The 23273-nt window shown below is 50.7% G+C and overlaps 2 protein-coding genes across 2 annotated transcripts; one reads left to right on the forward strand and one right to left on the reverse strand.

Moving 5' to 3' along the window:
• Window positions 1-347: 347 nt before the first annotated feature.
• On the reverse strand, window positions 348-14064 carry MREG (melanoregulin). Its single transcript, XM_062603394.1, has 5 exons — window positions 13932-14064; window positions 9960-10119; window positions 2867-2957; window positions 1119-1282; window positions 348-999 (listed from the first exon to the last, which is right to left on the reverse strand). Exons 1-5 carry the CDS (start codon window positions 14021-14023, stop codon window positions 865-867), a joined length of 642 nt encoding a protein of 213 aa, XP_062459378.1. The 5' UTR covers window positions 14024-14064; the 3' UTR covers window positions 348-864.
• A 3623-nt stretch (window positions 14065-17687) lies between these two features.
• Window positions 17688-21780, forward strand: LOC134155834 (putative methyltransferase DDB_G0268948). Its single transcript, XM_062603436.1, has 6 exons — window positions 17688-17816; window positions 18087-18247; window positions 18503-18716; window positions 19257-19357; window positions 20078-20214; window positions 21351-21780. Exons 1-6 carry the CDS (start codon window positions 17688-17690, stop codon window positions 21440-21442), a joined length of 834 nt encoding a protein of 277 aa, XP_062459420.1. The 3' UTR covers window positions 21443-21780.
• The last annotated feature ends 1493 nt before the right edge of the window (window positions 21781-23273 follow it).

Genomic DNA, 23273 nt, shown 5'->3' on the forward strand with positions numbered 1-23273 from the left:
TAAAAATCCTCATTAACAGCAGGGACCATATATTCTGAAAGGACATGCAGCTTTATTGTGGGGTTTTTTAATGTAATTAAGACCAAAACTTTCAGAAGTGAATGAAGATGTTGGGCAGCCAATCTGAGGACAACACAGGAGCCAAATTCTCAGCAGCTCTGACCTTGGCACCTTCCTAAAATCTACCTTCTTTTAAGCTGTCAGGCTGAGCAGCCCCAACACAAACACCTCCAAACCACTAATGGCTTGGGGTAGAGCACCCAACTGTAACACTGCTCTGAGGCATTGCCAGGGCATTAACTCTTCTCCCGGAGAGTGTTGCTCCTCTTTGCTGAATCCCTTGGTGTGGCTGCCATGGACTGGGGATGAGGAAGAGGAGCAGTGCACAGAGAAACATCATGGAGTTGCAGACTGCAGTATTTTTCCTCCCTCATCATCCTGGCTAGCAGGGTCAAAGGAGGGGACAGTGGCAGGTACCAATGGACGGTGGAAACGCGGATCTCCTTGCAGTGTTTGCAACTACAGGCATCTCAACTTCTGCAGCTACTGGTAGCAACACCTGGCACAGCAGCTTCTCCCTGTGCCTATTGCATATGCTACTTGGCTAGCGGTCTTCTGTCAGGGCTACAGTACAGCAGTTCTTGCTCCCTTCTGCTTAGGAGGACCTTGGGACCAGCATCCACCTTCCTGTACCCTCCCGGTGGGGCACAGCTCACCGACCTCCTCGCTCTGCTCTGGCCGGCCCACTTGCTTCTCTGCAGGAAAACAAGGAGCAGCACTACTTGTGCTAACCCCTCATCAGAGGAGCCTGGTCCCAGAAGGGAAGAAACCCACTACCCATCTTGTGCCAGCATGACAGGTTCCTCAGGGCATCACAACAGAGGTGCACTGCGGGGCCTTCTGGTTATCATCCACTCTTTCCCCACTGTGTCTCTTCGGGTACACCATGCTGGCCATCTTGAAGAACTCATCTGCAGCATCCAGGGCTATGAGCCGGTCCTAACAAAGCAACAGAGGTTCACAGTCACTACACACAGTTCATCTACCTGCTTCCCTTCATTTGAGCTCACCTGCAGGAATGGGACAGCGGGGAGGAAGGCATGCTAGGAGGTACTCACCACCACAAAGAGGTAGCGTTCAGAAAGCTCCCAGCTAGTTGGAAAGATGTTTGTCTCTTCAGAGAGCTTTAACAAGATGTCCCGGGCTTTGCCCATGTTCTGAGAGTCACTGATGATGCTGAGCTTGGTCACTGACAAGAGGGAGTCTGCTTCCTTCTGGAAACCTGGGAAAGGGATGTTACAGAAACGAGTCAAACAGGCAAGCAGGGTCATCCCTGAGCCCTCCAGGCTCTTGCGAGGTTCCTTCCTGCCCTCCACCTCAGGCTGCTGCATTCCCTGTTTGCTAAAACAAACTAGCATTTCCCTCAGGCAGGCTGTGTCTGCATTTGAGGCAGGTATAAGCGTTCAGAGCAAGTTTGTTGCTAGCTTTCCGCAGCCAGGGTGCTGATTTCTGATGCTGCCAGAGCTTTCAGGGCTGGTGTTGTTGGAAGGTAACAGTGATAAAAAACCTTTGGCAGTAAAGAATGACTGGGTAATTTTTCCTTTAGCAGTCAGCATCCCTTATAGGAAGGGTATCCAAGGAAGGAAAGGAGGAAAATAAATGCAGGGATCTTTCAGTGTAATGGCTACCATTAACTCTTTGTTCAGCTCCAGGGAGCTGGTGGTGGTGTGTCTCACCTGAAAATACCTATGAGGAAAGAGTGGTGGTCTCTAGATAACAAAAGACAGCAGATTTCACATCTGGTTGCACTTAGCTATGCTCAGGCCAAATGATCCCCAGCCTTGAGCTTCCCCACCCTTTGCAAAACAGCTCCTGAGCCATTGCAGACGTGAGGGAGATGTCGGAGAGCCACATCAACGTGCAGTAACAGATGCAAGGGTGTCAACTGATCCTTCCCGTGTTTGCTCTGTACCGGCTACGTGAGCACCTGGGTGAAGGTGAATGCTGATACCTAGTCATGAATTCATCGTGTTCCTCCCACCCAGAACAGCAGGTAGGGCAGGAGCAGCTGAGATACCCATCTGTCTCCCAGTGATAATGCCCTTGAACAGCCCAACAAGTGTGCTCAATTCCCACATCCTTCTCTCATTAGCTGCCAACCTCCGTCAGAGCATGATGCAAGTCCCCACACTGATGTGTCAGTATGGGACATCTCCTCGGCCTGAGTGTCACATGCTATGTATGTATGTGAGAAACCAGGTCACACACTGAATTCTCCAGAGGAGCAGCAGCTCAGAACACAGGACTGGTGGGTGCAGTTCACTATTTGCAGGCTAGGAAACATTCCAAAAGTAGGAAGGCCACTGTTGAGTCATTTCATTTGGTGAAAGAATATTTCAAATAGTAAACAAAGTGGGTGGTTTAGCTCTCATCAGCTAAAGGCATGGGCTAAGGAAGAAAAATAAGACTTATCTGTGTTCAAATCTGAAAGCAATATTCATTTCTCCTTGTTGATCTTGTTTAGAAAAACCCATGTGAACTCGCAGGTGTCCCTGCTAAGTTTCCACAAGGAAGCTTGAAACAGATGACTCTGCATGCTATTACAGGCTTGAAAGGCTCCACCACTGATCATGATTTACAGGCGTTTTGATGTGCCACAGTAGCCCCATCTCCTCCCAGCCATGCCTGAGCTCTGGAGAATCTCCACAGGCTCTCAGCTGCTATGTGGGCTACCTGATGGCATTGCTCAGCAACCTCATTCTGTTTGCCTATGGTTCTCCTCTACCAGCCTAATTCTGTAGAGCTATTCCCATTCTGAACCATCACTGGTACCACAGAAATCACATCATTTTGTCCCCTAGCTTACCCAAATCCTCCAAAATGTGTTTCCACCTGCTTCTCACTTCTTTTCGGGTCTGCCGTAAGGTATAAATATCATAGTTGAGCTTTTGCCATTCCTGCAAAGCAAAGGGATAAGAGATCATCATTTGCATGTGGGGAGGTTTCTGCTGGTTTTCTAGGAATTCCAGCTTTTAGAAACAGATCCAGAGCAGAACTGTTGATGTTGGCACAGAGGGATTGGTATGAAGGTTGACAAAGGTCTGTGGGCCAAAGCCCTTTACCCCAAACCTTGACACTTCAGCTAGTATCAAAACCTGAGCTTGTGAAAGTACCTTATTCAGCCTTTACAGCTTGAGAAACCACAACCACACATTAATATATTGCAACACCTTATTTCCATAGCCTTGCAGTTCAGTTGGCATGATGATAGCCATGCAGTTCCCATGGCTGATGATAGCCCATGGGAAACTAAAAGTTACTGCTCTCAGCATGGTCAAACATTGGCTTTTCCAAACTGCTCAGCCCCCTGTTTGGCGTTTAACTGGAGTAGGCAGGGTTTCAAAAGTATGAGAAAACAAGAAAAAAATAGACTTTTTTTTTTTTTAAAGGCTGGGGTATCCTTTTTTAAATACCAGAGAAGAGGGATGCATGTGGATGGTTGAGGACTGAGCTGGAGTCATTTGACATAGTAACTATTAATAGCTGCCAGTTGCTACAGCTAATGCCTCCTCTAGCTCTACAGCTTAAATCCTTGCACTTGACCTCAAGCTTTAAATTCCCTGGCAGTGTTCAAGGCCAGGCTGGACTGGGCTTGGAGCAACCTGGTCTAGTGTGAGGTGCTCCTGCCTGTGGCAGGAGTTGGAACTGGGTGATCTTTAAGGTCCTTTCCAACCCAAACCGTTCTATGATTCTAAGATACATCTGCATAACGGGTCACTGTCTAAAAGGGAAGAGTTTAAGGTTATTTACTGAAGCTATACCAGCACAATTAAACACATCTGAAGGTCCCTTCCAACCCAAACTATTCTATGATTCTATGATTCCATTCTATAAGTATGCATTCCTGTGAAAATCCATATATTCTGCAGGAAAACCAGGAGTACTTTACTAGCTGAGTTTAATCAATGCCCACACTGCAAAGGATGCATTCACAGAAGCATCCCAACAGCAGGTCATAACCTCGCTCAGCTAATTCCCTTGCACTAATAACCTTAATTAATCTCATTTCTCAGCAACAGATTACAGAGATGGACTCTTGTAGAATAAACAGGCATTAATCTGTGCTGTCTGCCTGGGATTTTCCTACGTGTCATGCTGGTTTCAAAGGGGTTAAACAACACCCAGAAAGGCTGGATGTATTCTAGAAATCCCACCGGTTTTCCGATACCTGGTGCCCTAAAGAACTGATCTGATATTGAGTTGGAGATCAGACTTTGGAAGAAGCAGCCGTTGGGGTTAAGTCACTGGTGAATTCAGGTCAGGAGAGCAGGGGAAACAGCTTCGCTCACTCTGCACTGCTCATCTTCCCATAGAGCAGAGAGAAAGCAGACAGGGACATCCCAGCACCGCACTCAAAATCAATCCTTGAATTAAAATTACCCATTTGCACAAATCTGAATTAACCACAGGAAGCCACAGTAGGTTGCAGTTCCTAGCCCTGGAGTTTTTTGCAGCTAGTTTTGCAAGAGAAAGCAGGCAGGGACCAGACCCTCCTCTCTTGTGGCACCCAGGAACCCAGATCCCCTCAGTGAAAAGGAGAAGGGGGGCTGAATTGCATTCAAGCTTTGTGGGAAGTTTACTGCAGACCTGAAAGGTTTAAAAAGAGATTAAAAGGGCTGCACGATGGTCCTTGCTGGCAGGGATCACTTGGAAACATCTCAGCCTGCTTGTGACCCCATGGTATAAGCAGAAAGGAGAGCAAACCAATCTGGGCATGCTGTGGGGATATAAGCGGCATGTCTCTGCCTTCCTGCAGAGATAAACAAGTGCTTTAACACAGATAGTCAATCCAGATGGCCATTGTGGTTCCAAGTGTGCTTCATGCAGATGATTTAGTGAGCCGGGGCAGGGTGGGGGGACGGGGGGAGGAAGATGCTCCTCTCCCTGAAACGTAGTTTGCTGGCACTTGGCAGCAGCTTTCAGGGTTAAGCTCCACGGCAAGCAGTGCTTAGCATGCAGGGAAGCTGCTCCTGATTTTCTCTGGATTAACAGCAGAGATCATGAGGATGAGGCTGAGCAGCAATGGGCTGAGCTCTCAGAGGGACTCATGCCCTGTTCTCCATCAGCCTCAGCAATCCTGAGTTTTCCCAGGCAATTTCTTGTGGCAGAGGCATCCTAAACACTGTGGGCAGGAGGCTGTTTGCTGTGTTACTTTAATGAGGAAATCTTTCCACACCCAAAATTATTCTACCAAGCATCTCCCTTTAACAACAAAGCAGAGGAAGAGCAATGCTCGTCCTGCTTGCGTGTAGGAATGGGCAACATCAGAGACTTCGGCTGCATCTGTGCACCGCATTCTGTGCACCCACATCCTTGGTGTTTCCATGGGTCTGGGACATCCCAGCATTACATTCAAAATCAATCCTTGAAGAAATAAATGCCCTTTTGCCCAAAATATGGATTAACCCCAGGAAACCAGAGCAGGTTGCAGTTACTGGCCCTGGGTGAGAAAATCCTTTGTGCATGGGTCAAGAACATCCCAGGAGCAGCAGGAAAACTCCACCAGCTGTCTTCTCTGAGTGCTCAGCCCTCCAGATATTTACCTGGAAAACTGACTGTAGTGTGATACACTAAAACTGCAAATGCCAAACGGAGGTGAGAAAATGCTGGGCACGAAATACAAGCCAGGTTGGTGCATAACTCAGAGCTCTGGAAAAAAGTGTGCCAAGGAAACAGGCAAGCACTGTCCAACTTTTCATCCCTGATCATATGAAAGCTTCTAGTTAGTATGGAGCTTTCTTCATGTTGCCAAAGCAACCCTCTGTCAGAAACATTTCCTTTATTTCTTTGAAAGTAATTGGTGTCACCATTCTGTTCAAGAGTTACTTTGGAAATGAGGTCAAAACAGAGTTGTCAGGGAAGAACTGAAATATCAGTGCAGGAAGGTACCACACGGCATCCAGGGATGCTCCTGTGTGGCTGCGCTGGAAGTAGTTGAGCAAATACAAACTCTAGATCCACGCTCATACACTGAACCATCAACTGACTTTGCAGCTTCGAAAAAGCTTAAACTGGGTTCAGTTTAAGAAAGGCATACAGGTTAAGAGAGTCAGTTCTGGGCTCCCCAGCTGGCATCCCCAACCCTCTACAAACCCATCAGCACTCAAACCCAGCATGCCCCAGCAACAGCACGTTGCAATACTGACCTTCTCTGCAACCTGTTTAAAAACAAAGAAGCCAGTAGGAGAGCAGGAGGAAGCAGAAAAAGGGTCTGTGTCAGCTCATTAATGGGTTCCCAGGAGGATCATGCATAGCTCTGCTAGCCAGGTCCCTCACAGAAATGCAGGCAGAGGAATTTGCTACCGGGGTTTATGATGCCACCTGCCCCAAAGGAATAAGCCAAAAGAAGAAATAAACACTGCATTTACAAGCCATAAGAACAATGTTTCCCTAGTCATAATGCAAAACCCTACCTTTAGTTTCTGTTCACAGCCCTGTGGTGCAGCTGCCCAAAACCTGGCTCCTTCTCTGAAACCAGTGCTAGTGCAACAGCTCAGGCTCTCTGCCCACAGCTGGGTGATTCCATGCAACCCATCAGAAGACACTGAAGCAACAGAACCACCACAAACTGGACTTCTGGGAGATCCACATCACATACATAAGCAATGAGCCCAGGGCAGCTCTTGCTGTTAAAACTGGAGAATTGTCAGAGCCACAGTAGTCCAGTTCCCCACAAAATGCTTTCCTCCACACTAGCAGGGCACATGCTAGAACAGTGACTTCACCTATATATATATATGCAGTATCTTAAGGAACATCCGGTTTTCCTAGAAAGTCCCCAGTTCACCTCCAGGTATGGGGTTTTCCTTTACATCACACCAGGTTCAACAATGCTGCAGAACATGAGCGTATTTCCATATCTGAAACATTGACCCCAGCCTTCAAAAGCTTTGACAACAGCTTTGATCTCCAAAGGCTGCATCAGCTTTATCAGCCCCCTTCAGCCTGCCCTTCAGCTATGGCTTTTCTGGTTTTCTCTGCACATACTCTTCCTTGCCCACACTTTGCTTCCAAAAGTGCATCCAAGGATGTGACACTCATCAGCCTCAAGCAGAGAGAAATGTGAAGCTGCAAGTCGCTCAGTCTTTCTGACTTTAGGAGGCTCCAGTGAATCTTGCCTCATCTACCTACTGCACAATGGGTTTGGCAACCGCTCCAGCAAGCTCCACCATGGTCAGTGGCCCCATGAGCCTACACTCCCAGCACACAGCACTGAGCAGGAAGACCAATTGCGTGTGTGAAACAGGATGCACCCGGGACGTCACGGTGCTTGCTTCGCAGAGCTTCCTGCCCTAGTTCAGTGAGAAGCAGCCCTGCCATCCTTATACAAGCTAAGGGTACACTGAGTTTGGGCTGGAGCTGCCAGATTTCTCACAGTGGGGCCATCAGGAAGAGCCAGGGAGAAGAAACAGTTCCGCATGGATCACATGTGCGTCCAGCCCCATGGTGGGGGCAAGGAACTGATCCCGAAGGAGGACACCAATGCTGCAAGCTGCTGACAGCCCCACCACAAATGATAACACGGTGCATTCGGTGTTGGAACACCTGGCCCTTTGAATGCAGTTTGGTTTATTCATTTACCGCAGTCCACAGCACAATGATGACCAGGCCAGAAGAGATCCATCCTGGGACCCTCCCCAAGTCCTGTGCTAGAAAATAGCTAAGAAAAAGGTGGGGAATGGCAAAGCATAGACTAAGTGCACAGCACACCAGAAGTTCTTTAAGTGAAGGAGCAGCAATAGAGGCAATAGTTCTCCTTTAAGTCCCCTTTTAACCAAAAGAGGACCTATGGTTTTGTAATGTTGGTGCACTGCACACACAAAACCCGCTCCTCCATCTCCTGTCCAGCAGCACCCACACGCTCTCCCTAGGGACTTTGGGAGCAGAGCAGCTCCCAAAGCAGATTATGGCTTTTGCAGCCCAGTGCTCCTTTGCAATTAGACTTTTTTTCCTCTCTCTCAGGGCTGAAGTCTCATTAGGAGGGGAGGGCAATGCAATCTGGCCTACTTTTAAAATGCTTGCCAGTAGTAAGGAGAGATTTTGGCACTCGAGGCCGAACACAGGAATGTTCGCTTTGCTGGCCAAGTCCCTCCCTGTCCTGCCACACAGAAGCAGTTGCAGCTGGAAACTGCAACAGCTTGCTGGGCTTATACATTATGCCTCAGTTTCCTTAGCTGTAAAAGAGAGAGGCAATGACTAGCTGTAAAGGGCACCGTGCCATCATTTAAATAAAGCACATCAAGCACTGGCTTTCTTCAAAGTCAGCCTGATGTTGTACTCCTCAGGCTTTTTTATTAACTGCATTGCATAAAGACCCCAGGGTATGTGATCTTATATCTCTTGCGGAGAGGAAGCCGCATGCTCTTTGTACTTCCCTTTTTCAATGGCAGGAATGGTGACTGCTCAGACCCACTAAGAACCTTACTGATACACTGAATGCAGGAGAAAGCCTTGGTGTTAGGACAGGCAGGCTAGGACAAGGGGTTAGGACAAGCAGGCACACTGGTGTAAGGATAGGCAGGAGCAGGAGAGCCCTCCTGCTCACCCACAACTGATGCTGTCCTCTGCAGGGCTGACACACAGCTTTCACCTGCCCAGGGAGCCATCCTTTTAGCAGCCCATCCATTTGTGATACTGTTTTATAAGCAATAATAGCTTGTAGGAGGCCTGCCCCATCATGAGCCCTAAACCAAGCTAAAAGGCACTTGAAAGGGCTGGAATCAGGAGCTTCAGTACTGCCTAAGTACACCCAGCTCTGCAACAACCAAGGATTGGCATAGCCCCCTAAAACAGAGATGTCCTTGTTTCCTTCAGCCAATTTGGGGTGGATGACACTCCCTGTCTTCTTGAAGACAAGCAATCACAAGGTAGAGAAAACAGCAGTGGGGAGGGAAGAGAATATCTTCAGTTATAACTGTAAAGGTTACATGCAGCCATTAAAACATAACAAAATCATCTATTCTAATATTAATATTTATTCAAACCCCACCAAAAGCCCCTGAAACAAACACATTAAATGGGGATTCTGGTCAGCTGTATACAAGGATTGCATTATCTCATTTTCAGTTATAAATACTGTAATTTTGATCTCAGCTTTACCTCTGGAGTTTAAGGCTTCTTGTGAAAGCTGAGTTAGCTTTTGGTTTTGAGGGGACTATAACAGGAGGAAGAGTTACAGTCTTGCAGTCTCTTGGATGAAATGGAATCATGTTGAAATTAAATGGGAAGCCTCCAGGCTTTGCTGCAAGCATTTTGAGGTCTTAGAAGCAATCAGAGAGGGGAGAATGTGTCACTATTTGCTACAGCCTGCTCCTAATCAGGCCACTGAAATCTGCTTTGCACCCAAGTGCTTTAGTGAAGGAAATCAGGGCTGCAAAACAGCCTTTATGTAACAGTGATGATTTTTCCCTTCTGCACCAAGAGCTGTGCCAGTTCTCTGCTTCTCAATAATTGCTGTACAACCCATCAGGAAAGTATTTAACTTGACGTGTCAGTGGAGCGGCAGCTCAGCTCCAGGCGCTGCCATTGCCGGGTGAACGCCACTGCGGGCGGGGCTAACACCAGTCTGACCAGGGAAAGGCCAAACCAGGGGAATACTGGACACAAACAAGCAGCCTGTGAAGCTAGGCAATTGAGCTGGGGATCCCACTGCTACCAGTACACATTTGGTGGTGGTGGCATAGAGGTGCTTGCAGGGCACCGTGCATCCTAGCTCAGGGAGCATCCCAGGGACGACATCCACAGATGCATCCACACCAGATATAGGGTAAAATCTGGAGGGTGATGGAGCAGATGGGAGGACCTGACGTCTATGTGAGCCAGAGTGGGGGACTTTGGGGTGTTTATAGCAGCTTAACGGGTGCTTGATGAAACTTAGTGCAGGAATGGCACCACCTCACCTCCGAGTCCTTGTCCAGCTGGTTCCTGACCACAATCATGTTGTATAGAACCCGGTCGTCATCTGCCTCTGTGTGGGTCACATCATGTGGGGTGCTCCACAGGTTCTGTTCCTCATCCCGTGCCAGGGTGGCTCCAAAGGAGGCGTAGGGGTTGTTGTTACTGCAGAGAAGGGGAGAGACGAGGCAGCGTTAGGTACTTCATCATCATCCTTTTACCTCCCCAAGTACCATCGTGTACTTGCCTGTGTGCAAGTACCTGATAGGAGAGAGCGAAGGAGACAGAGATAGAGCCTTCTTAGTGCTGCCCCATGATAGGACACATATTGAAATACAGGAAATTCTGTTTACTCATAAGAATGGTGGGTGAACACTGAGGTTGCCCAGAGAGGTTGTGGAGTCCTTGGAGACACTTAAACCCAACACGGTCCTGGGCAACCTGCTCCAGCTGACCCTGCTCGAGCAGGGATTGGAGTGGATGCTCTCCAGAGATCCCACATCCACCACCATGTTTCTGTGTGACCCTAGAGGTCTATTTTCTCCCCAGCAGCCCAAACCCTACCAAATCAAGCAGGCAATCCCTACAGGTGCTCACCACACCAGCAGCTCCTACCTGAGAGGTACAGAGATGCACTGAGCTGTGCGGGGACCTGTGCCAACATGCAGAAAGGACATGTAGCCCCATCTCTATCTGGGGATGGAAATGTCCACAGCCTGCATGTGAATTCTAGCCTTACGTGGTCAGCAAAGCAGACCATCATCTTCTGGGAAGGCTGTCCCCACCAAGGGAAGTCTTCTCTGCACTGGTGGCAGTTCTGTTGATTTTATGGATTTATGTTGCTACTGGGGTATGCATTTTTCTTTACAGGATTATTTAATTTGGCAGTTGGAACTGGATGATCTTTAAGATCCCTTCCAACCCAAACCATTCTGTAGTTATATGAATTCTGCTGGGACATCTCTTAGCAGAGGATTTCCATAATTTTTCTAATCAAGATGTCCAAACACTTGAGCAGAACACCACAAATGGAGAAGTATTTTCAGCCTTACCCAATAGTCTCACCAGCCATCCTGTGGCAATCCCTGCTCACTTCTGTTTATTTCCACCGTTTATTCCATTTGCTATCCAAATCTCATTCCTTTCACAAGGAAGCTATCCAGCAAAACATCAGATAACACTGCGGGTGCTTAACCATGATGCCAAGCCATAAAAAAGATGCTAAGATGAGCTTCAGCACGTAGATAAAATAGAAAAAGCCCTTCACAACAGCATTCCTGCAGGAAGCTTAATTAGACTTTTAACAAACCAAAAACCTGAGCAACAGGTAATAAGGGAAAAGATAATCTCTTATAATCTCTCGTTAAAGACAAGCAAACAAACGTAACTTAGAAGGTGTGGATGGCATAACTCAACCCTTCCTACGCTGGAGCCAGCATGGGTTTTCTCAAACCATTTTCCAAAGGTGGAGCAGACAGGATCCCAGCGTGGAAGGCATCTCTCAGGAGCCAGATGTGCTCTCAGCATGTGTCCAGTCCCATCCTGCCTTCAACAGGCTTTTTCCCACTCAGTGACTTATTGGTACCCACAGCATCCGATTACTTCAACCAGTAACACCAACAAGCCTTAGCTTTTATGAGCCACTCCCTCACAGTTTGTAAGGACTTCCCAATGTGCCTCTATTTCCAAAGCATCCAGCAGCCTGTAAGGAAGGCAAGCAGTGCCCAGGAGTCAGCAAATCCACACAAGCACAAGGAGCCCTGCCAACAGGGAACACCCTGAGTGTGCTGACTCCCAGGAAACATTTAAAATGAAGAAATGGGAGCAAAAATAGGAGCACACAAACAGCAGCCTGCTTGGCAGGTTACTGTGGGACCAGAGGGGACCCAGACCATTTCACACTCTGGGTTTTCTCCAGAAAATGGAGAGCACTAATGCTTCATCAACGCATTTCTGCTCCAAGGGACATTCAGTCCAGATTAAACTCATTTTGGAGTCCAAATTCCCATTTTATTTGCATCCCAAGGACACCACCTGAGCCATATTCTACTTTTGTGCATCAAGAGGCAGACAGGCAGCCTAGATGCTTCCCTGCAACAGTCCAGCTCACTGGCTTTGTCCAGGGTTTCCTTTCCCAGCCCCACGCTATGGTCCATCCCCATCTCCACACAGAGTGCTGGCTGCTTTCACTGGCCTCATGGGTTGTATATGCCCAGGTAAATATGCACATCATTATACACAGATTACCTCCTCCTCACTGCTTTATTCTTTGACACATTGGACTTATAAGGCAGCAACCAGTCCACTTGGGGAAAATAAGGTGAAAAGTCATAAAGTCAACTTTTTGGTAGCAACACCACCTCCCCAAAATCTGAAACTCAGCTAAAATATCTGAAATCTCAAGCAAGTCCTTCCCTTTAAACAATGCTGCAATAAAACCGACAATACAGCAGCTGTGCTTTGGCAAGATCCCTGCCTTGAAATAAAAGCCCAAAGCCTCCTGAAGAGGGACAAGCCAGTGATTAGGCTGTTAGATTAATTATGCCAGCACAGTGTGCAAGAGCAGGTGCCTTTGGAACGCCCAGCATTTATACAGGCTTTCCTGCTTAGAGCCAGCAGCATTAAGTGGATCCCCAGCAGAAGGCATGTTACTAAGAAAGGTGCCTGGGGAGGGACCGGCACCCTGGCCAGTGATGCACAGGATGGAGCCTCCCTGCATGCCTGCTCTGCTCCCCTTAGGTTAATTGCCAATTTCCTGCACTGAAAGCCCCATGCTCGGGATTATCTGGTTATTATTTAGGGAACTGCTCTAACAGCACAAAATCAGGACATTTCAAACACTGGTGCCAGCTCTGCTATTACCTGACACCTATGTAGGCCACAGCAGAAGCATCCCACCTTCCTTCCTGAAATGCCCCTGTCCCACTGATGACACAGGGAGGGCACAGTCCCTGCCCCATCCCAGGGCTGGGGATCCCACTATGGGCTTCAGCAGCAGCCAGGACCCCAGCTGGCAGCTGGAAAGGAAGGAGAGGTGCCGCAATCCCCACGCACAGATGTTTTGCAACATGCAAACCCTCCTTTATGCGCTTGCACAGCTCACAGCTCTTTTCCATGACTTGGGGCTTCATCTTTAAACAAAACCCCCTTCTCCGGCAACCTCACAGCTCTGTGCACAAGACATGCGACCGACAGCAGGAGGGAAAAAGCTGTTCTCTGGGAAGCAACATGCATGTTGCTTTCATATAAAGCTGGCTCCAGCAGTACGTTATCTGCTTTTCAGCATCCCCTGCCTGGGAATAGAGCTCTGACCCACAGTGTAATGATGGGGACCCATTTTTTGTTCAGTGCCTGAGCCTCTTCTATTGAAACCCCACCATAGAAAGACAAAAGCTGAACAGTTCCTATGGCGAGGAGCACACAGGAAACATCAGAGATGCTGCCCTTGGTTCACTTGCTAAAATTTAGCATAGAATCATGGAACGGTTTGGGTTGGAAGGGACCTTAAAGCTCATTCAGTTCCAACCCCCTGCCACAGGCAGGGACACCGTCCACTAGAGCAGGCTGCTCCAAGCCCTGTCCAACAGCCTGGCACGCATTGCCCCATGAGGTGTCAGAAAGAACCCGGCCCCTACGGGAAGCCAACCCGGGTGGAAAGAGAACTGAAAGCAGTTTGGTACCAACGGCAGAAAATCCCTTGGGAACCTTGACCGGCTCTGACAGGGGATGGCCAGCTCCCCAGGGAAAGCAGCGGCTGTAAAATCACTGAGACGGTCTTAGGGGGAAGACGGGGCTCGGCGTGGCGCGCCGGGGCAGCCAGCCTGCGGGAAAGAGCTGCTGAGAGTGGGGGAGCAGAGGGGCTCACGCACGGTTGCGGACCAGGGGACCGGACCCATCCCCGGTGGGAGCATCGGCGGGAGAGGAAGAGGGGGCTCAGCCCCATCTCTCGCAGGCGCAGGGGACCGACGGGGTCTCACCTCAGCAAGGGCTCTTTCTCTGCCGCCGCCGCCTCCCCGCCGCAGCAGCCGCAGCAGCCGCACAACGAGTACAGCCAGGCCCGCAGCCCCATCGGCGCCGCCGAAGAGCGCCGCGGGCCGGGCCGGGCCGGGCCGGCCCAGGCCAGGCCCTCCCCCAGCCGGTCCCTCCCCCGGTCCCTCCCTCCTACGGTTCCTCCGTCCCCCATCCCGGTCCCGCCCGCGGCCGCCGCTCCGCCCCCGTGCCCTTCCCCGTTCCCACGGCTACTCGGAGCGGGTCGACTTACGGCCAGACATTCTCTGCACCATCCCGCATCCTGCCGGACTCTCGGTGCGGCGCTGCATTGCGTTCATGGCCTCTTGGCCCTTATGTCCCTTGTGGCTGTAACCGGCCATCACTGGCCACCACTGTGTGGCTCGAGCGAGTCCAGAGGAGGCCACGGAGATGCTACGAGGGCTGGAGCAGCTCTGCTCTGGAGCCAGGCTGAGGGAGCTGGGCTGGTTCAGCCTGGAGAAGGCTCCTTAAGGGGAGACCTCAGAGCAGCTCCAGTGCCTAAAGGGGCTGCAGGAAACCTGGGGAGGGACTTTGGACAAGGGCCTGTAGGGACAGGACAGGGGGAATGGCTTTAACCTGACAGAACAGGGGAGACTGAGATGAGCTCTTAGGCAGAAGCTCTTCCCTGTGAGGGTGCTGAGGTGCTGGCACAGGGTGCCCAGAGGAGCTGTGGCTGCCCCATCCCTGGCAGTGTTCAAGGCCAGAAGCATACAGGAGCATGGAAGATCTCACATGCTCTGCCAGGAATTCTCAAGTGAATTCCTGTTTCATTCTCCTGAATGAATTCCGTTTCATTCATCACCACACAATCAGTCTTCCCATCTTTCTTAATTAAAAGGTGAAATTATGGGAGAAGGACTTGTTTCTTATTGTTTCTTGAAGATCCCGATGCTGGGGCTTTGCTCTCAGCCAGGGCTTCCAACTTCCCCACGTGCTGTGGGGAAGAATTTACAGCAGGGTGAGCTAAGGGAGGAGGCAGAATTTATTTGTTCTCCAACATTTTGTGTGCTCAGGCATGAGACCAACCAGCCAACGTGCCAACTGCCTTGAAAAGGGTGTAGCAGTCAGCTGGGACACCGGATCCTATGGGAAGAGCTGTAGGAGCTGTGAAACCTGGAGGTGAGTGGGACATTGACTTCATTGCAGGGAAGGAGGATGAATGGCACATCTTTAGGGAAAAGAGAAAACTCAGTTTTAAAGCTTCCCAGGTAGAAAACAGAAGGGCCCAGGGTTGTGGTGTCTGGGTTTAAAATACAGAAATTAGGATTTGTTTTCCATTTGAGAAATGGGGGTAATTAATTACAGGACTTCATGAGTTTTGCAACACATGTTTTGTAGCTGCAGGAAAAGAAGCTGGTTAAGCGTTCTGCAGGTGAAATGAGGGAAGGTTTTTCTGCCAGAAAATTAACTGCTGGCGATGGCATAAACACAATTACAGAGCCAGGCTTGCTCCGAGAGCCACAGCTCTGTTCTGGATACAACAGAGCAGCTCTTCCCAAAACAAGGTAGGAGGTTTTGACAAGGCTGCCCAGAGAAGCTGCGGCTGCCCCACCCCTGGCAGGATCATAGGTTGAGACTCACCTGTACATTGCCCATGAGAGCAGCCTGTGCTATGGAGACCTCAGAGTTAGAAAGAGGGCAGGTGACTGAAGCCCAGGACATCATCCCTTCCTGTGTGCAGCCCTGCCCTCTGCAAAGCACAGGCAAAACTGGGAGTATCTATACCCCAGAGAAGCTGAACTCTTGCCAGATGCTGTAGGACATTGCAGATGGGGGGGGGGGGGGGAGGCTTGTGGTGCTTGTGTTGTGTTTTCCCTTGGTGCAGATACACACACACATACATACAGACACCCCAGGTACAATTAAAAGCAGATGACCCAGATGAAATACTCAGGACACAAGCCCAGTAACTTCAACCCATGCTGCAAACTGCTTCAAGGCAGCCTCCATCTGCAGTCCCTGGGGGAGTTTCATTGATTTCTCTTTACATTAGGAAGGGCTTAAAGTTTGTGTTACTGAGCACAGATTCACAGTCCTGTGCAGAATACACACTGAAGGGAACGTGCTTCAAGCGAGCCAGGGCCATGCTGGCCTCATGCTGTATGGAATGAGCATTACTATAGCAGGCAAGCGGGTAAAATCCTGCCCCAAACCAGGGGAGGGGCTTTGCCTAGTCCTGAAATTCCAACGCTGTGTGTTCTATAGTCAGTGCAGGTGTCATATAAGGCTCTGCTTGCGCCTTTGCTCTCTGGTGGACACCAGCACCCTTGTGAGTACAGCTCTGGGGTGCCCGCAGCACGTCAATCCTGTTCTCCTGCTGCCTTGCATCACCTGCTGCCCCTCGCACCGCTCCCCGGGGTGCGCAGCGCCGCCCCGCACCCCCACTCGCGGTCCGTAGCTCATCACAGGCTCAAGAACCGCGCAAACGCTGCAGCGGGGCCGGATCCCGGCGGGGCGGAGGCGCCGGGCCTTGTCTTCCGGTCTTTGCTCCAGCGGGCGGGTGGTGCTGGGCCTTCGCCTTGTCCAGAGCGGAGCCCGGCAGCGGGGCGCGCTGGGAGCTGCCGAGGCTGGGAGCGGTAAGAGGAGGGTTGAAGCTGCGTGGGAGTTGGGAGAAAGGGGGTTGCTGGTGGGACAAGGCTGCAGTGAGCACACGGAGGGCTCCCCTCCGAAAAGGGTTTTGGCAGGGCTGCTGTAGCCTGCCAGGGGCAGTTCAGGGTCCCTTCTTGCACCACGACATGCCCTAACCCTTTACTGCCTGATGTTTGATAGTTGTGTCACTCGCTGTCGTTGCATCCTTCTGCCTTGCTTGTTGCGAGCATGTGAGAGGAGCAGTTGCTGCTCAAGCTGCAGGGAGGCCTTTGGACAGGCTCCTGTGCTCTGTCCTCACGCTACCGAGGTGTAGTCATATGGCCAAGAGCCTTCTGGTACAGTGTGATGTGTGAAGATCAGCGTGCTATAGAATCAGCTAGTTTGGGAAAGACCTTTAAGATCATCAAGCCCATCAGGGACTTGTGGGAGCCTGCCCAGTGTGGTTTATAGGACCTGGAGGGGGGTAAATTGATGGGTGAGCAAGGGATCTGTGTGCTGTACCCGTGAAAGCAGATCTGAATGCTGGGCAGATGGTGCTGTGTATGTGGGGCTGATGTGATGGGAGGCCTGAGGGGTCCTGCAGTGAGGCCAGGCTCACCTGCCTGTGGGGGTGAGTCTGTATTTAAAAGTGACTTTGGACACTTCTGGGGCAGCAAGGGACAAAAGGAACGCTGGATGGTTCAGGAGACACAGGGTGGAGTTGCTGTGATCGTGTTGCTAACGCTAAAACACGGATTTCCTTTAGAAACAAACTTTTCTGCAGTCAGTTTTTTTTCTGGTGCTCTGCTCAGTCCCCCCAAATTTCACAGACAGTCCAGCTGGAGTGGTGATTTATTTCAGAAGGCACCCAAGCGGATGGGGAAAGCAAAGGAGTAAGGAGAGGAAGGGTTTAAAAACCTAGAAGGCTTTTCCTTGTCAGACGCCACTAGTTTGTTTTGAGATTAGCTCATACTTGTGGGAGGGATGCCTGGAGAGCATGCTCACACTCTGCCTGGAGTCTCATCGGCAAAATCCTCCCTGGGCCCCTGCCAGCAAATGGAGACTCCAGCCCTCACGGTCACATGCTGAGGAGTTGGATTCTGTGGTGACAAACCCGACTGGCTGCCTCCTCCCACATGCCAGGTCACCCCAGCATGGCCACCCAGATGTTCGAGACCAGGGGGCACGCAGCCATCTACCAGAAATACAGGTTTGCACCAGGCAAAGAGCTGCAGCGAACCATTCTCAGCTACCTGCGGGAGAAGGTGCGTGGGGTATGGCCAGGCTGAAGGGAAAACAGGGTGGTGGCATTTGGTGGGGTGATGGCATTTGCCTTGATGAGAGTGTCACCTTGGTTGGTGACACTGGGAAGGATAGATCAGTAGGGCTTAATGCAAGATGTGGGCATAGAAGAGCTTTTTCCACGGGTTGTACCGTTCCAAGGCTCTTCCTGTGGGGATGCTGGGGGAAGAAATGGAGTGAAAGCACCAAAATAGGGTGATAGCTTGCTGAGATGCATCCGCTCCTCTCTGCAGAGGATAAACCCTGCTGAACTGGTGGTGGATGTTGTCTGTGGGTCTGGACAAGGCACCTGCTTCCTTGCAGAGCACTTCAAGAAAGTGGTGGGAATGGACATCAGCGAAGCACAGATCCAGGAGGCCAGGGAGGGCCCCTCCATGCCCAATGTCTCCTGCCTGTGTCGGGGCAGCAAAATTCAGGTCCTCATGTGGAGGTGGAGTTTTCTGAGTGTCACTGTTATAACAGCCAGCTGGCACCAAGGAAAATCCTATTTGATGGAATTCTTGGTGTGAGCAGGCATTATCCTAGACTTTGAGTAGCCATGGTCTTACATCCCAAGTGGTCATCATCAACTCCAAGAAATACGTACTGACTTAATATGCTACTCTCTAATTCCCATATTACACACTGCCCTTTTCCATTCCCCTTCCAGTGTGTGCCCTGCAGAGGAGCTGCCATTCAAGGATGCCTCAGTGGACCTCCTGACTTCATTCACCGCTGCACATTTTTTTGATACTGAGAAGTTCATGAGGGAAGCAGAACGTGTGGTCAGGCTGGGGGGTTGCGTGGCCATCAGCACCTACACCATGGACATGAGTCTGCGCTATGGAAAGTGCTCTGAAAAACTGACCCAGGTCTTTAGGGAGGTGAGGTGATGAAACCTAAACCTCAGGGCTTCCCCTCCTGGTCTGAGCAGGGGAAAGTGTGTAGTACTTAGGGGCAGAGAGGAAAGTAGTGGGCTTGGGGGATATGGCAAGATGGATGGATGAGGAAAAGAGGGCATTAGGATTAATAAGGCAGACTGTTGTGGAGAGAAGGGCTGCAGAGCAGATGTGGGGGGGCTGGTATTGTCAAAGAGACTTCTTTTGCTCTGTTTACAGTGAAAAGAATGGGAAGTAAAGAAAGAGGGTTTTTTTAGTGATGTTTCTTGACAGAGAGTGTTTTAATAACTTGATAAAAGGAGACTTTCCACTATGAGTAACAGCAGTGCAGGGAGCAGGACAGGACCCTTATCTCTATAATAAAAGACTATTCTCAAGTTCTTGATGCTAAGAAAGATTTTGGTGTGTTTCAACGCCAAGAGTGTTTAATAAAAAAGTACATTTATGAATGCATCAGATCTAGGGCCAAATGAAACAGAGCTTTCAGGAGGGCTCTGTTTGCTTTTTAATACACTGCCTTTACAGTGCTGGGACCTGCTTTTGAAATACTCGCATCACAGAATAAAACTTGTCTTGGAAGTCTACAAACAGATCTTCGAGGCCTTGCCGTTCCCAGACAAGAAGAGGTGAGCAGAACCCCCTCGGTGCAGCACCAGCAGTGGACGGAGGTGTCATCTCCGTTCCTCTCTCTGCCATCAGTCCAGACAGAGTTGGGTTTGCCAGAGCAGGCAGCTGCCAGCTTCCAGCACATGTCTTTGTACTGTGGCCAACATGGGCTGCACTTCCACTTCTGCTGAATTGGATGTGGGTCTATGCTGGGCCAGCATGTGAGGTCTGAGGGGTGCAAAAGCCCTTCCTGCTCAAGGCAGAACTGGGTTAGGGATTTTTTTTGTGGTAAGTTATGATAATTTGAGGGTCTGGGCTGATCACTTAATGATGAAGGGGAAACAATGGAGTGAGTGAAAGAACTTGCCAAGAACTGCAGGGAGCCAGTGCCTGCCTCCCCACCAAGGCCTGGGGCAGGGGCTGACTCTGCAGGCATAAAGGACATATTGGCAGTGGTGGTGCAGACGTGTTGGTGTCCTGGCTCCTGGAGGGGAATAGGCCTGTATTGAAAGGGCTGATCAAGTCACAGACTATGTTAGATGGTCCTTAGAACCATCTCTGCTTCCCTAGTAGTGCATCAGTTGGAGCTTCTTACCTACCAAATGCCACAATTGGATGTTGTTTCCATCTGTTGGTATTTCATGGTATCAGGTATTCACCACCTTGTCAATCTGTTGTCCTTGTTCCACTGCCTTTAAAATTTAACTTGCCAATGCTGCTTTCTTCCTCATGTCTCCTAGAATTAGCGATATCTTTGATAAAATTCCCATGACTGTCGCTGGTGCGGTGGGTTACTTAGAGTCATCTTCTCCATATCAAGCCTTTATGAAGAATGACCCCGAAGCTGCAAAATCCCTCCTCCAAGAGACAGAAAAGAGGTGAGAAATCTGCTTGGGAAAACAAGCAGGGCATGGAGGGTGAGGTTGTAGAGACCCCTTCAAAGCTGGAAGTGAGCTGGGCAGTGATGTGCTCCCTCCTTCCCCCCTTGTGGAGAGATACACATCAGAGGTTAAACAGCAGATCCTCAGCTCACCACAGAATTACTGACATCAGTTTGAGTCAGTTGACTTAAAGCTTTTGAAGTCCATGTAGCTGTACAGTGGGCTTGCACTGATGTATCCATGTTAAGTCTCATCTCAGAGATGTCTTGGGTTTCTTTGCTATCCTCTTGACTAGCAGAGGACAGGAGAAAACACTGACACTTGCATCTTGACCAGCCTATTTTGGCCCACAACAAGGGCCTGCTGCAAAGCTGGGAAGGGGCAAGTGTGCCTGCTGACTTACTCATTGACCAAGACAAATTCTGTGTATGTGTTGGAAGCATCTGCCGTTAAGACCGTCATGCAAGGCATTTGACACTGTCCCACATGAAAACCTTGCCTCTAAACTGGGGAGCCATGTATGTGATGGATGGACAATTTGGTGAATAAGGATGGTCACAGTCAAAGAGTCCTGGTCAAAACAAAAGGGACATGGAGCTGTTGGAGCAAATCCAGAGGAGGCCACATAGATGCTGCAAGGGCGAGCAGCTCTGCGCTGGAGACAGGCTGAGAGAGCTGGGCTGGTTCAGCCTGGACAAGGGAAGGCTCCTTAAGGGGAGACCTCAGAGCAGCTCCAGTGCCCAAAGGGGCTGCAAGAAACCTGGAGAGGGGCTTTGGACAAGGGTCTGTAGGGACATGACAACAGGAATGGCTTTAACCTGGCAAAGGGGAGATTGAGATGAGCTCTTAGGCAGAAGCTCTTCCCTGTGAGGGTGCTGACGTGCTGGCACAGGGTGCGCAGAGGAGCTGTGGCTGCCCCATCCCTGGCAGTGTTCAAGGCCAGGTTGGACAGGGCATGGAGCAACCTGCTCTAGTGGAAGGTGTTGCCGCTCATGGCAGGGGCTTGGAACTGGATGAGCTTTGAGGTCTCTTCCAACCCAAACCATTCGGGTTCATCTCTGGTTGTGGGTGTCACACCATGTCAGGTGGGAGCTGGCTGAGCAGAGTGAGACCCTTCTTCTGCTTCATTTCGGGATGCTGGAGATGATGGGAGTTTCTTCTCGGGAGATCCCAGTGGAGTTCTGGGTGAGGCACGTCTGTGTGCTGGGGTGCAAGGCACAATGAGAGGAAACCCTTCTGAGCTGTGCTGGAAGGAAGGAAGGAAGGAAGGCAGGCAAAAGTGGGTTGTCTCCTAATAGCCCACTTGGTGCCACTCTTATTCCTTGGGAAGATTAATTCTGGGGGCTTAAGATTTGGAGGTGTGGAAAGCAGATAAGGGCTTATGCCAGCTCTTGGGTTCCTGTCCAGCTTGGTCCTCCAGTCTCCCCAGGGCTGCACGGGAAGGGTCCTGTTTCAGACTGGTGGTTGGGCTGCACCCCATCTCTGCAGATGAGAATCACAGTAACAGCTGAGAAACTTTCTGCATTTCTTACACACTCGGGAATAAAACCAGCTGAGAACAAGTTGCTGCGGCTCCTCTTTTGTAAGAGAGGCTGTAGAGCACCTGCTGGCACGGGTTACATTGGTTACATTGCTTTCCTAGGTCCTGCGTGGCCTCTTGTTCCATGGGACAGATGGGCTTTAGGTAGAAAAGGCTGTTTGCGCTTCCCCTGCCTGGGCTAAGCTGGGAGCTGTGTGCTGCCCCTTAAGGCCGAGCTGGAAAGGGGCTGTTCTCACCCACTGTGTGACCATCGCTGGTGCTTTGCTGGCTGGTGCGGATGTAGCAGCAGCTTCTCTGCCCCAGGATTGCCCAGCACTGCTGCTTCAGCCCTCAGGAGGTTTCTTCCCCACAGCACACTCAGGAACCTTTTTGGGCTTGTTGCCACAGGGCCAACAGCCCACTGTTGTTCAAAGGGAAGATCAGAGGCTGTGTTTTGTGGTGGGGCAGATAGAGGCAACAGGGTTCTACGCTGGGCACAGCATGGCACAGGTTTCCTCCTGTTTGCCTTTTGGGTATTTTCAGTCCAGTCACAGCCTCTGCTGGGATCTTCCCTTTCCTGTAATTCCTGCGCTTGGCAGGAATGCTGCCCTGATGCCATGGGAAGGGTTGTGGCCTCTCTTGGTTACACCTTGGTGCGTGGGTAAGAAAGGCAGAACCGATACCTCTGCTCCCTGCCTCAGAGAGCGCTCCTGGAGGAGGCTTGTGGGGCTGGAGGTTTTTCAGTGGGGTTCTGGGGCTCTCAGGTATGCTCCTGCCATGGCTGCAGAGTCTGAGCCTCCTTGCCCTGGCTAAGGGTGCCTGACCCTCGGTATATCACCACTGGGGTCACTGGATGCTGGCTCAGCTTGCCCAGGGTGGGGAGCAAAGGCTTTGACCCTGCTTGGTGCCTCCCCGGAGGGATAGTGGGTCCCAGGAGGACAGCCGGGGGAAGAAAGCCCATCACTGGTGCGAGGCTGGTCCCTGTGTGCTTGGGCGAGCAGCAGAATGAAACCTCCCTTGCTGGGTGAGGATGGGGCTGGTGGCTTGTCTTCTCCTCAGGACGCACTAGAGGTCTCTTCCTGCCCAGGACACGGCTGTGGGGATGCCTGTAGGGAGCCCCAGCTCTGTCCTGGTGGGGTGAATTCCCACAGCCCAGGGACACCCCATGTGCCTCCAGTGCCAGCACAAAGGCTCTGGGGACAAAGTGTTGTTTGGGGTTTTTATCTTTAAATTGAACAGTTTTTTCTCTCTATCCAATGTCCTCACTGAATAACTCTGGAGCTACCAGCCCTCCCCTCCCCAGCGCTGCGCATTGCTCAGCACAGCCCCAGGGTGATGCAGGAGGTGACTGGCAGTGATGTAACACCAGGGATTGCATTACCAGCGTGGGACACACAGCGTGGCACAAGCCAGCCCCATGGCACCAAGAGGCGGTGAAGGGTTCTGGGGTGCACAGTGGGGCCAGCAGCACTTTGGTGGCACTGACCCACTGGGCTGGTGGGTACAGTTCTGGAGATGGTGCCAAGTGGAGGCCAC

The sequence above is a fragment of the Pezoporus occidentalis genome, unplaced genomic scaffold (genome assembly GCF_034315485.1).
Source record: "Pezoporus occidentalis ecotype Australia unplaced genomic scaffold, CSIRO_AGI_Poc_V1 ctg118, whole genome shotgun sequence".
NCBI classification, from domain to species: Eukaryota; Metazoa; Chordata; class Aves; order Psittaciformes; family Psittacidae; genus Pezoporus; species Pezoporus occidentalis.